We start from the raw sequence: 13,731 nt of genomic DNA, 5'->3' as shown, positions 1-13,731 counted from the left end.
GACAAGGTCATCAAATCTATCAAGAAAATGGACAGTGAACCCTGGTATTTGCTGATGTTGTGCTTTTATGGGGAGAGATAGAAGCTGAAGTTCAGAAGAAACTTAATGAATGGAACAACACATTAAAAAATTTTGGACTGAAGGTGAGCAAAACAAAGACAGTGGAAATGACGATCAACAGGGAAGGAACAAGCTCAAATATATTTCTGGAAGGAGCAAAAATTGAATCAGCTTCCCACTTCAAGTACCTCGGAAGCACAACATCAAAAGACAACACTGTTAGGCAGGAAATACTCAGCAGGACACAGAAAGCATCAAACTTCTACAGTCAAGTCAGGAATCTCCTCTGGGACTGCAAAATACCACAGAAAGTGAAAACAATCATGTACCACACTTACTTCAAACCAATTCTCACGTACAGTTTAGAGACATGTACCCTACTAAACAAAGACTTCAGTAGAATCCAAGCAACTGAAATGAGTTTCATTAGAACCATAAACCAAACAACCAGAAAGGACAAGATCAGAAATGAAGTGAATAGGAAAGTAGCTGGTATTGAGGTTCCCATTATCAGTGTCATAAAGAAACGCAGACTTCAGTGGGATGGGCACATAATGAGAATGAACAGGGAAAGACCTGCCAGAAAATATTTCGACCTTAATCTCATAGGAAGAAGACCACAGGGAAGACCAAGAAAATGTTGGATAGAGACTGTAAGATCAGACGTGGAGAGAGGATACAAATGGGAGGATGTACTGGATCAGAAGATGTATGAAGACAGAAGGAGATGGCGAGCGCTTGTACACCACACCCGGGAAACTGGAGTTGGGAAATGATGATGATGATGATGATTATTATTATTATTATTATTATAATACTGAAAGAAGAACCATCAAAACTTGCATACTGGCAGATGACCTAGCTGTTAGGCCCCTTTAAACAACAAGCATCAAACAAACAAACAAACAAACAAACAAACAAACAAACAAACAAACAAACAAACAAACCGATCAACCAGAACTTGCATAAATAAAAAATACCAGGTCAAAGGAGTCTGGAGAATCCTTCCTAATGAAGCTGTCTATCAACAGATTGACCTAATCACCAGCACAATGAAGAAGAAAAGAATCTTGTACTTCTTTCACATTTTGCGACTGCCAGTAAATCGGCTTTTACGACAACTAGTGACTAGAAATCTTGGAATGAAGACAGGAGGGCAATGGATCCACAAAATTTAGCAAGGTCTTAAAGCAATTAAACTAGAGATAGCAGATGCAGAGAATAAAAATAAAATTAACACCCTTCTTACGACTCACAAATTTTCAGATAAATGATCCATAGAAGGGCTATAGCGATTTCAAACTACCTAAGAAAATTATGATTGGAACAAATGAAAAATTACTGAGCAGATCACAGGAACCAAACAGTACAACCTTCAAAGAGAAATTGAACATGGAACGACTCAAGTGGTCCAATGTGGTCACTTATAATAATAATAATAATAATAATAATAATAATAATAATAATAATAATAATAATAATAATAATAATAACAACAACAACAACAACAACAACATCAGCGTTGATACACCTGCTTTACAAGAAAGGAGACAAGACAGATGTTAACAATTACAGGGGAATATCGCTACCACCAGAGATATATAAGATCTTTTCAAAAGCAATGCTACATAGAGCAGAAAAACAATTGGAGCCACAAATTGGTTAGTATTAAGGAGGTTTTAGAAAGGGCAGGTCGTGTGCGAAATAGATCCTGAACCTAAAATTGATCATTGCATACCAGAAACAGGGAAACAGGAAATTCTGCTCACATTAGTAGACTTCAAAAAGGCCTAAGATTTCATAGAAAGGAAAACAATGATTCATATCCAAAAAGAAATGAGTCTGGATAGGAAGACAAAAGAACTCGTTAAACAGACAGTGACTGGCACAACATCCAACGTCAAGTTCAGAGGGACCCTACTGGAATCTTTTGGGATTTGAAGATGGGTCAGAGAGGGTCTATTCAATTGTGTTCTTGACAAAGTGATTAGAGAGTGGCGCCGCAAAATGTAAGGAATAGACGGTATATGAATGGGATGCAAGAACAAAGGAATTCTAGTTGTCTGTTTAGCCTTTGCGAATTACATTGTGGTTGTGTCAGAGTCAATAGAGGAGGCACGGAACCAAACTGCTTAACTCCAGGACGAAGGAAGTAAGGCAAGTCTAATCTCCTTCAAGAAGACACAATACATGACCAAAATCAAAACAGCACCCAGATAGATGACAGATGAGAAAGAAATTCAAATATCTGGGAGAGTGGATAGACAATAACATGTCAGACAGGCAATGTTATCGAGAATCAACAAGATGAACTTGGCATATAAACTAACTATAAACACTTACAAGAAGAATATCTTGATCAATGTAAAACTCGACACAACCAGGCAGTGATCCACCCGGAGGCTTTATATGTAGCTGAATGTTTGCACCTGATAAAAACAGGATTGGTCAAGAAGTTGGAACTAGTGGAGAGAAAGATTCTGAGGAAGATACTGGGACCCCAAAGAACAGAGGATGGATCATACAGAAAGAAAGGAAACCAAGAATTATATCTTAAGATAGAAAAGATCTTATATACCATCTGGAAGAGGAGAGCCATGTTCTTCGGACATTTCTACAGAATGAACCTAGGAAGAATGAACAATAAGATTTTGAGATCAGAAAAACCACAGTGCGCTGGTATCAGGAGGTGAAGAAAGACCTAGAAGAAATGGGAATACAAGGAACAGAAATCAGTAACAGAGATGCTTACAAGTTGAGGATCAAAGCTACAAAGAGGTTTCAAGAAAACATTAATCCCATATCCAAGCGCCATGGACAGAAGAAAGGAGATTGCAGAGTGAAAGGATGAAGAAGTACTGGATGAGGATTAAAGCCCAGAAACAGATGAAGCTGAATTCCATAGTTTGCCAAAACAAAAGAATAATATTATTCATAGGGTAGGCTATCATTATTTTATTTTACAAACTGCTGATAAATGACATCTTGAAATAAATAAAATAAAATAAATAGAACTGTCTGCACTACCACAACAACTAAGACAATTGACACTTGCACTACTGAAACAAGATCATTACTGCAATAGTGTAATATAAAGTGTTAACAAGTCGGTCAGCAAGTTAAGGATGCCTACCCTGCTGCATGTCCCCCAACCCCTACTGTCAAGTTTCTGCTCTCTTCAAGGAAACAGGTACATGAACCTCAGAAACACCCTCCAGTCTCAGATGCAGTCCTATTCCACTTCTGAAGATGCGTAAACTTGTCTTCCCTCAATGAGCAGGTCAAACATTCGTAGAAAAACTACATAGCACACACTATTCCAGTCTCAACTCTACTTTTCTTGTGTGATTACCTTAAAGATCAAGTTTATCGTAATCAGCCAAGAACAAAGAAAAATATTGTCCCTAAAATCAACAACAATGACCCAGAAGTACTGCAGTGAACTGTTAGACACATGCAACGACGAGTATGGCTAGACAGGAGCAGGTCACTTTCAGCATGTACTGTGAGGGTACACCATTCTCCCACAGACATTGGGCATCACACAGTTAAAAACCACCCATTTTATATGAATCACAGTTGTTTGTTTATTTATTAAATAAATAATGTTATTGGCCTTACGTCCCACTAACTACTTCTTCGGAGACATCGAGGTTACAGAATTTAGTCCCGCAGGATGTTATTGGCTTTACGTCCCACTAACTACTTCTTCGGAGACATCGAGGTCACAGAATTTAGTCCCACAGGAGTTCTTTTACGTGCCAGTAAATCTACCGACACGAGGCTGACATATTTGAGCACCTTCAAATACCACCTGCCTGAGTCAGGATCAAACCTACCAAGTTGGGGTCAAAAGGCCATTGTCTCAACTGTCTGAGCCATTCAGCCCAGCTATTCATTTATTTAGTTTGAGACTCAGTCTGATGCTATGCCACTGCTACCTACATCTCTATAGAAGTAAAAGTCATTGTACATAAGATACAGAAAACTTCAACAAAAAGATAATTCATTTGAAGTTACTTCAAAACATCTGCTTAAATGAATTCATTCAATAAAAGACTATCCTCTTTCAGCAGCTCATCCTTGATGATTTACATGCTTACGGGAATAGCTGAAGCGTATACTGCAACTATATATCAGCGGTGAACATTTACGACGACTTAATTTAAAATATACAATGTAAATATAAATACTGTTCTTCAATATCAGTCATGTACATTTTCAACTATGTACATTTATAAAAATAGAATCGCCTGTGTTTTGTAATGTACATACAGTCTCCACCAATTTACTTCTCACCAATGTTGCCTTCCCAAGCATCTTCTCTCTGCCGAGCCACCAGACGCTTCTTTTCTGAAAGGCAAAAGGAACACAATTATTCATTAGAACAATTTGTGGCATTCCATTACAAGAATATAGTATAAAGGGTACTAAAATAAGTTAACATTAATTGTAAGTAGTCCAAATCATTCCCTTTAAATGATGTATATACAAGTTTCCATTCTAATCCACACTGTATTAGAACGAAATCTTCATAGTACAAGCCAAAGTTCACTGGGATGTTAACTGCTACTGCACTCTCCTGGACAGTTCCTGAACCAGTCTGATAGCATGTTGGAACACACTTAAGTTAGTGTTTTTAAAAATTCCTCCTAGTTAAAAATAAAACCTTACTAGAATGTTTACTTAATGAAAATTTCAAACATACGTTCACAAATTCTGACACTAATGGACATTTCTGCTTTCACTCTGTTATGTTTTACTGGGGTTTCTTTATTTTTTAACATTAAAATCTTTATTTTAAAATAAATTAATTTGGTCGAGCTTTTCAATACATCTAGACTATCCATTAATTATAAATATAAATTATAGTCATATTTTATAAGTAATCAATCATCACTGGACATCTTAAAAAAATAAAATCTTAAAACTAGATGGTCACATAAAACATACTAAAATGAAATGGAAAAAAATAATTTTTTCTCATTTAAAAGCATCTGTTTTGTTTACCGACAACATTTAAGACTACTTGCACATCTGCACCATTTGCTACTGATTTTCACAATCTAGAAGAAATATTTTGAAGATTATAAGTGTGTTTATTATTTTTCTCATAGAAATGATGTACCACGTTACCTAAAGATAATCTGCAGCAAGCTGATAACGTAATACTTCAACCGATAAGTTCAGCTAAGAAGCATACAATGTTCATAAAATGGCATAGTATGCAACCTTGCTTATTGGACCAATCGGGACAGCATATAAATTATTCACAATAATGACCAAGATGAGGTTGAGAATTTGAACGAATTATTTTGACAATACAGTGCACTGAAAGATGAAAAATGCCTAAATTAATGAAAATTTCATATATACTTCCATATTCTTCTAGTGATAAATGAAGTCATATTTACAGTACATTAAAGTCATAAATAGCAAGACAGATGTTTCTCAAGTGAAAAACAATGCCATAAATTCCAGGAAATCACTGATGAAGAGTTCTGAAATAAATTTTGCATAATAAAGGAGTATCAGGACAATGTTCACAAAGAGTCACCTTCACATTTTTTTGCTTTTGCACAGCCTTGTGTTTCAACAGTTCTCTTGCAGCAAATTCTGCAGCTTTGACAGATTCTTCTACTGTTTTTCTCCTTTTCTAGAAAAGACATCGGCTTTAGACAGGTAATGATGTCCTGTCACTTTCATGAGCATAATGTCTGTGGAGTTACTAAGTAGCCAAATTTTTAAAATTTACAACATTAATTGGATGGACTTGCGAAACTATATGCATTTATAGTAACTTACTATGGAAGAGACAGATATTATTTTCTTAAATTTTAAATCCGTCTTCAATAATGAACTTATGAACCTAAAGTTTATTCATAAACGATGTATGTTCTATTGCCATTGATGCTTTCACGGCCCGTACTTATAGACATGATATAGGCTTTTGGGCTTACGCCGCGCCAAGCGAATAAGGTGCTATTCTTCTCTACTGTATGTACTGTGCAGTGTTACATCTGAGCAAACAGCGCATCTTAACATTGTAGCGTGAAACATGCAAAGCTTCGTTGTAATATGAAGCCAGGCAGTTGGACAAGATGGCTGCATTAGTGCGTGCCCATTTATTATTTCTTGGCAATAATTATGTAAGTGCCCTGTTTTAAAACCTTGACTTAGACCTAGTAACATGTGTGTTGTGAGATACGGTTCATTCTACCAGCCAAGATTGTTTCAAGAATTTAGTCTCCTCGTCGTATTAAAATTTTATAATGGCTCAGTACCATAGTACCCTTTAACAGCTCACCTCGTTCTCAACACTGCACATGGTCATCCTAGGTTTTTCTTGTACTGTATTAATTTTGTTCAGAACCATATTTAAAACTTTAAAGTAATGAAGAGTTCAATGTTTCAGAGTTCTTTCTCATGTAATTGCAATTAGACCTATGAAATTTATTATTGTTATTAGTATTAGCCACCCCCGCGGTGTAGGGGTAGCGTACCTGCCTCTTACCCAGAGGCCCCAGGTTCAATTCCTGGCCAGGTCAGGAATTTTTACCTGGATCTGAGGGCTGTTAATGCATATTAAGTTGGTTTGGTAACCCTTTGAGTTTATTTTATATTATTTAAGAATTTAAAACTATATAAATGAAAATTCATATTTGTAAAGGTAATTGTTAGGACACATGTTATCTATACCATCTTAATAAATAATAATATTATGGGCTTTACATCCCTCTAACTACTTTTACAGTTTTCAGAGATGCCAAGGTGATAAAATTTAGTCCCACAGGAGTTCTTTTATGTGCCAGTAAATCTACTGATACGGCTAACGTATTTGAACACCTTCAAAACACCACCGGACTGAAGAGGATCGAATCTGCCAAGTTGTGGTCAGAAGGCAGCACCTCAACCGTCTGAGCTACTCAGCCTGGCTCTGTATCATCTTGATTTTGACCATGGTGACACTGCACGACATCTCCAATTGTTAAGAGAGATAAAATTGAACTGTGATTACAATTAAAATTAAAAGTACAATAGTTCCACCTTTTCAATACAAACTCAAATAATGTGGGTTACTTCAAAGAAGAAACATTTATTAGGTACTAGTTTTGACCCATTATCAGGATCATCATCAGCCAAAAGCACGAATTGCACAATGTATCAGATAGTCCACAGAAATTGTAAAAGTGTCGCAAAAACATAAGTGGATTTGACACTATAAAGATGAAGAAGAAACAGTCACAACTTTGATAAAAATTTCATATAATGCATAAAATGCATAAAATAATGCACTTAGCTGTCATTGAAGGAAGAAATCAAGATGATCAATTTGGATGTCGAAGAATCTTTAGAGTTGAGTATCACTCGTTAATGAAGTTCTAACAGGTGTATGTCATCAAAGGTAGTGGTTGTTACGAAAACAATTTACGCACACGTAGGGAACAATGTAGAAAGATGGTACATAGATGTCATTCAAAGAGATTAAAATCCTTAAAAAACTGAAGGTGAAAGTAGCACTTGAAAGTCAAAATATTTCTGTGAGGTAGGTGGAGAAGATTCACACTTCAATTCAGAAATAAGTGAAATAAATAATATTGTTAGTAATACAAGACAAATTAGTAAAGGGGTAATGAAAAAAGTTGAAAAAACTAATACAAAAAGTAATAAAAATATATAAAGTGGGTTTTCTGAAGATTTGTAACTTGAAAAGGTTGGGTGTCTGGAGATGGTTAGATCTAAATAGTTTATTATTTGGTCTTTTTCAGAATCTAGTGTGAATTTAATGTGTGAATACCCAATCAAACTGCTTCTACAATCCGTCAAGACCCAATACATCCACAGACTCATATAAACGAGCAACTTACAACAGCTGAGTTCACCGACCCTTTACTGTACCTATGTCTAAAAAATATCTAAAAAACTAATTGAACACCATTCGATACATTGCAAATTCCAATGGTTTCAATAATTTTTTCATTGAAAGAATAATACACAAATACAGACATTGTCCTTCAACCACTTTAAAGAAAGAAAAGCCCAACGTCCCCTTGATTTCCACTTTCACATTTAATAAAGACATCTACAAAATCACTAAAATTTGTATGAAACACAATGTAAAAACAGCCTTTAAAACAAGTAATAAAAATGCAGATATCTTACACAATTCCACTTCTGTTAACAGAATGAATACACTATGTGATCAAAAGTATCTGGACACTCCCAAAAACATACGGTTTTCATCTTAGGTGCATTGTGCTGCCACCTACTGCCAGGTACTTCATATCAGCGACATCAGTAGTCACTAGACATCGTGAGAGAGCAGAATGGAGTGCTCCGAAAAAGTCAGGGACTTCGAACGTGGTCAGGTGATTGGCTGTCACTTGTGTCAGAAGTATGCACGCGAGATTTCCACACTCCTAAACATCCCTAAGTCCACTGCTTCTGATGTGATAGCGAAGTAGAAAAGCGAGGGGACACGTACAGCATGAAAGCGTAGAGGCCGACTTCATCTGTTGACTGACAGAGACCGCCAACAGTTGTACAGGGTCGTCTAGTGTAATAGCAGGCATCTATCCAGACCATCACACAGGAATTCCAAACTGCATCAGGATCCACTCCAAGTACTATGACAGTTTGGCGGGAGGTGAGAAAACTTCGATTTCATGGTCGAGCGGCTGCCCATAAGCCACACATCACGCAGGTCAATGTCCAACGACGCCTTGCTTGGTTTAAGGAGTGTAAACATTGGACGACTGTACAGTGGAAAAACGTGTGCAGTGACGAATCATACAGAATGTGGCGATCCGATGGCAGGGTGTGGGTATGGGGGATGCCCGGTAAACGTCATCTGCCAGCGTGTGTAGTGCCAACAGCAAAATTCGGAGGTGGCGGTGTTATGGTGTGGTCATGCTTTTCATAGAGGGGGCTTGCACACCTTGTTGTTTTGCATGGCACTATCACAGCACACGCCTACATTGATGTTTTAAGCACCTTCTTGCTTCCCATGGGTGAAGAGCACTTTGGGGATGGCGATTGCATCTTTCAACACGATCGAGCACCTGTTCATAATGCATGGCCTGTGGCGGAGTGGTTACATGACAATAACATCCCTATAATGGACTGGCCTGCACAGAGTCCTGACCTGAGTCCTATAGAATACCTTTGGGATGTTTTAGAACGCCGACTTCGTGCCAGGCCTCACAGACCGACATCGCTACCTCTCCTCAGTGCACCACTCCGTGAAGAATGGGCTGCCATTCCCCACGCAACCTTCCAGCACCTGATCGAACGTATGCCTGCAAGAGTGGAAGCTGTCATCAAGGCTAAGGGTGGGCCAACATCATATTGAATTCCAGCATTACCGATGGAGGGCGCCACAAACTTGTACATCATGTTCAGTCAGGTGTCCTAATACTTTTGAACACATAGTTTAGATTCTAAAAATCAGGCGTTTACAGAATCAAGTGTAATAATTGCAATTTTACATATGTTACACAGACTGGGAGAAGTTTCAACACAAGATATTCAGAACATATTAATGCCCTAAGATATAACAAATTCTCAGCAAGATTAAAACCATAATTTTACCAACATAGAGCAAGATATGGAAATCCTTAATATATTAAACAAAGGCCCCCTACTTGATATAACAGAAAACTGTTTCATACATTAGATCAATATTTCAACTCAAACTATAACCTAAATGACATTTCTGAGAAAACCAACACTCTATTTGACCTCCTGATTATTATTTTTAGAAATTTTAATTTAACTAATCTAAAATCGATTTTCCATTCAATTCATGGCACCTTTCCTCAGCAATTACTCCTATTCCCTCACCCCTCAGGTCCACCTTAAATTAGCCCCTCCCTTCCCCGTTTCCCTTCGATCTGTCCTACCTATTTTTTTCCCCTCCTTTCCTTATCTTCCTTACTTATGCTTCCTGTCACATAAGTTATGCAATACGTCCAACACATTGCAGCGCAAGGTGAGTCACATATTACACATTACATATTTTTATTACTTTTTCTACTAATTTTTTTTCCAGTTTCATTACCCCTTTACTAATTTGGCCTTTATTACTAACAATATTATTTATTTCACTTATTTCCGAATTGAACTGCGAATCTTCTCCACCTACATCACAGAAATATTTTGACTTTCAAGTGCTACTTTCAGCTTCAGTTTTTTAAGGATTTTAATCTCTTTGAATGACATCTATGTACTATCTTTCTACATTGTTCACTAAGTGTGCATAAATTGTTTTCTTAAAATCACTACTACCTTTGATGACATACAGCTGTTAGAACTTCATAACGAGTGATACACAACTCTAAAGATTCTTTGGTATCCAGACTGATCATATTAAATTGATCCTTCTACGGCAATTAAATGCATTAATTTATTCATTTTATCCATAATCCGAAACTTTTATCACCGTCGTGACCTTCCCATCATATCAGTTATGCAGTACATCCAACACATTGCAGCGCAAGCTGTCAGAACTTTATAACAAAAGAATTACAGTTTCAAGATTCTTCGACATCCAAATTGATCATCTTGAGTTCCTCCTTCAACGACAGCTAAGTGCATTATTTTATGCATTTTATGCATTATCTGAAAATTTTATCATAATAATTGTGACTATTTCTTCTTCATCTTCATAGTGTCAAACCCACAATATTTTTGCGACTTTTTTACAATTCCGTACCTGAGAAGCAAAAGGGCTTATGTCCATTTTGTTAATTTTACAGTCATCATCATCATTATTGGTTTGCCCTTCCAGCGAGCCTGGTAGGCTGTTTGAAAACGAGTGTCTTCCAAAGTTGCCTATTCAAAATGATTTTGTTGTCCATGACAGATTCCCAATTCCATCCTCTTCTCTCCAAGTCTTCCCTCAGTTGGTCCATCCATCTTCTTCTTGGTCTTACAGTTGGTCTTTTTACCTGTTATTCTCTTTTCCAAAAAGCACATGGTAACCTTGTGCTATTCGTTCATTTAACACACCCAAACCATTTAATTCTAGATGACTTAAATCTTTCCTCCATCGATTCATTTAGACCTAGGTTAGATCAGTTCTCATAATTTTACAGTATCAGCTAAAAACAGTAACTGGCTGCAGATTTATGCCAACTGCTCATTATACGAATGCAGTAGAATTGTAAATGTGTTATATATATTTATTCTACACATCATGCAATTGTGTGGATGTAAAATAAATTCATATTCATATATTCCAATCTAAATTTTCTTGGAAAAACTGTGAAAAGGGACATACGCCTTTTTTCTTAATTCCTTATTACTCTTCTGAATGCTGTAGAAGTAAAAACGTAAATAACTGTGTGTAATGTCATTTTATACCTATTGTATAGCTAAAAGAACAAGAAAAACATAATATAGCACACACAAAATATTATAATTATCACATTAAGACAATTTTCACAACGTTTTTTAAACATTAATTTTGTCACTGAAGTTCTGCATAAGATAATTATTATAAATTACTTTTTCCCAAATGAAATGTTCTCCAGAGAATTTCAATTTATATCTGTAGAAGTATCCCTCATCAGTAGGATATTCGTCTTCTTCTCCATGAGGGAGGTCACTGTAAAATGCACTGCTGCCGTGGAATCCACTGAGTTAACGTTTACAGGTCCGTGTATTTTGCTGAACTAATGGGTTTGGGTCCGCTTCGTATGATCGGAATTTCCTTTCATAACAGGAGAGCATTTCTATGATGTCTTCTGATATCAATTTCTTGAAAACTGGTGTCATTGAAGGATGTCTTATAGGCAATAATTCCAGGTTTGTCAGGTGAAACTTTAAGCCATAGTAACTTTCGAGATTAGGAACATTTCAACAGTAGTAGATTTCTTGCTATTTGTGAAAGGGAATCCAGATGTTTCAGTTAAAGATGTGAAATTTTTTAAATCGCTATATTGCATTTCATGAATTTGGCATGTTCTAATGAACTGAGCCCAATCACGTGGTACAGTGATCTCCAGGTTGGCAAGTTTCGACGTTTTCCTTTCAATGGTTGAATGAATACTGTCCACTTCCATGTGCGTGAGACCTTTCCAGTGTGTAGTTTCGTCATCTTTCTTCTCTCTGTAGAATTAACCATTTCTTTACGAGATCTGTGTCTATTTTCTGGAACTTCCTTCACCAAGGTTCTTATCATCTGACATTTCTAGTCCCAAGAATTTGACTCCTTCCAAAAGGTATCAAATATATTTTTCCATTCCTCTTCAGTTAATTTTTCACCATATTTCATTCTACACTTACATGGAGACTGAAGTGTGCATGCTGGGACTTCCTTCCCACCCTTCACTGATTTATAAGGTGCCCCAATCAACCTGCTTCTTTTACCATTATTTCTTTTCCAACTTGAGGGGTCTCGGATCCTTTTCCTCCCACGATATACTACTCCTTTTACTTTTCTGTTAGTTGCAGGTAACTCACATGCCTCTGTTGAGTTCTTTTGACGTTTTGAAAATTAAAAGAAACTTTATGATAATAATAATAATAATAATAATAATAATAATAATAATAATAATAATAATAATAATAATAATAATAATAATTAGGAGCATAATATTATGGGTACAAAAAATCAAACTATCTACAGAAAGCCCACTACTTTCAGGTTCGTAATTTGGGTCCAAGTTAGAGAAGTCTGATGCAATGTCATCCTGCAAGTCTTCCATATGCTCTTCATCCACAGTTTTCTCATATGAATGCTTGCCGTCCAGTGTCTCTTCACATGACAATATTATTTTTTTCAGTCGAAAGAATATATGAAGAGATAGAAGATTTAATACAATATGTACAAGGTGACGAGAATCTAATTGTGATGGGAGACTGGAATACAGTGGTAAGCCAAGGAAGAGAAGGTAATACAGTAGGAGAATTTGGATTGGGACAAATGAACGAAAGAGGAAGTTGGCTGGTTGAATTCTGCACTGATCATAATTTACTCCTTGCCAATAGTTGGTTCAAACACCACAAACGACGGCTGTACACGTGGACGAGACCTGGAGACACTGGAAGGTATCATATAGACTTCATTATGATTAGGCAGAAATTCAGAAACCAGGTGTTGGATTGCAAAACTTTCCCAGGAGCAGACGTGGACTCTGACCACAACTTGTTGGACATGAAATGCCATCTGAAACTGAAGAAATTGAAGAAAGGAAAGAATGAAAAAAGATGGGATCTAAACAAGTTGAAAGAAAAGAGTGTGAGGAATTGTTTCAAGGAACATGTTGCACAAGGACTAAATAAAAAGGCTGAAGGAAACGCAATAGAGGAAGAGTGGATAGTCATGAAAAATTAAGTCAGCAGGGCTACTGAAGAAATGTTAGGAAGAAAGAAAAGATCAACTAAGAATCAGTGGATAACTCAGGAGATACCTGATTGATGAACGACGAAAATACAAGAATGCTAGAAATGAAGAGGGCAGAAAAGAATACAGGCGATTAAAGAATGAAGTGGATAGAAAGTGCAAGGTAGCTAAGGAAGAATGGCTGAAGGAGAAGTGCAAGGATCTCGAAGGTTGTATGGTTCTAGGAAAGGTAGATGCTGCATACAGGAAAATCAAGGAAAACTTTGGATGCAGGAAATATTAAATTAGGAAATGAAGTCTTAAAGGAAGTAAATGAATATTGT

At 36.6% G+C, this 13,731-nt stretch overlaps 1 protein-coding gene across 1 annotated transcript in view; it reads right to left on the bottom strand.

Annotated features, from left to right (window-relative positions):
• Nucleotides 1-3,916: 3,916 nt before the first annotated feature.
• Nucleotides 3,917-13,731, bottom strand: part of LOC136872594 (coiled-coil domain-containing protein R3HCC1L) — a 228,160-nt gene continuing 218,345 nt past the window's right edge. The window contains exon 8 of the mRNA XM_067146397.2: nt 3,917-4,413. Coding sequence (XP_067002498.2) covers nt 4,349-4,413 — 65 coding nt within the window. The 3' untranslated portion in view covers nt 3,917-4,348. The remainder of the gene's footprint in view (nt 4,414-13,731) is intronic.

The sequence above is a fragment of the Anabrus simplex genome, chromosome 1, assembly GCF_040414725.1.
Source record: "Anabrus simplex isolate iqAnaSimp1 chromosome 1, ASM4041472v1, whole genome shotgun sequence".
Lineage (NCBI taxonomy): Eukaryota > Metazoa > Arthropoda > Insecta > Orthoptera > Tettigoniidae > Anabrus > Anabrus simplex.
The sequence above is the reverse complement of the archived record's forward strand: the minus strand, read 5'-3'. Positions and strand labels throughout refer to the sequence as shown.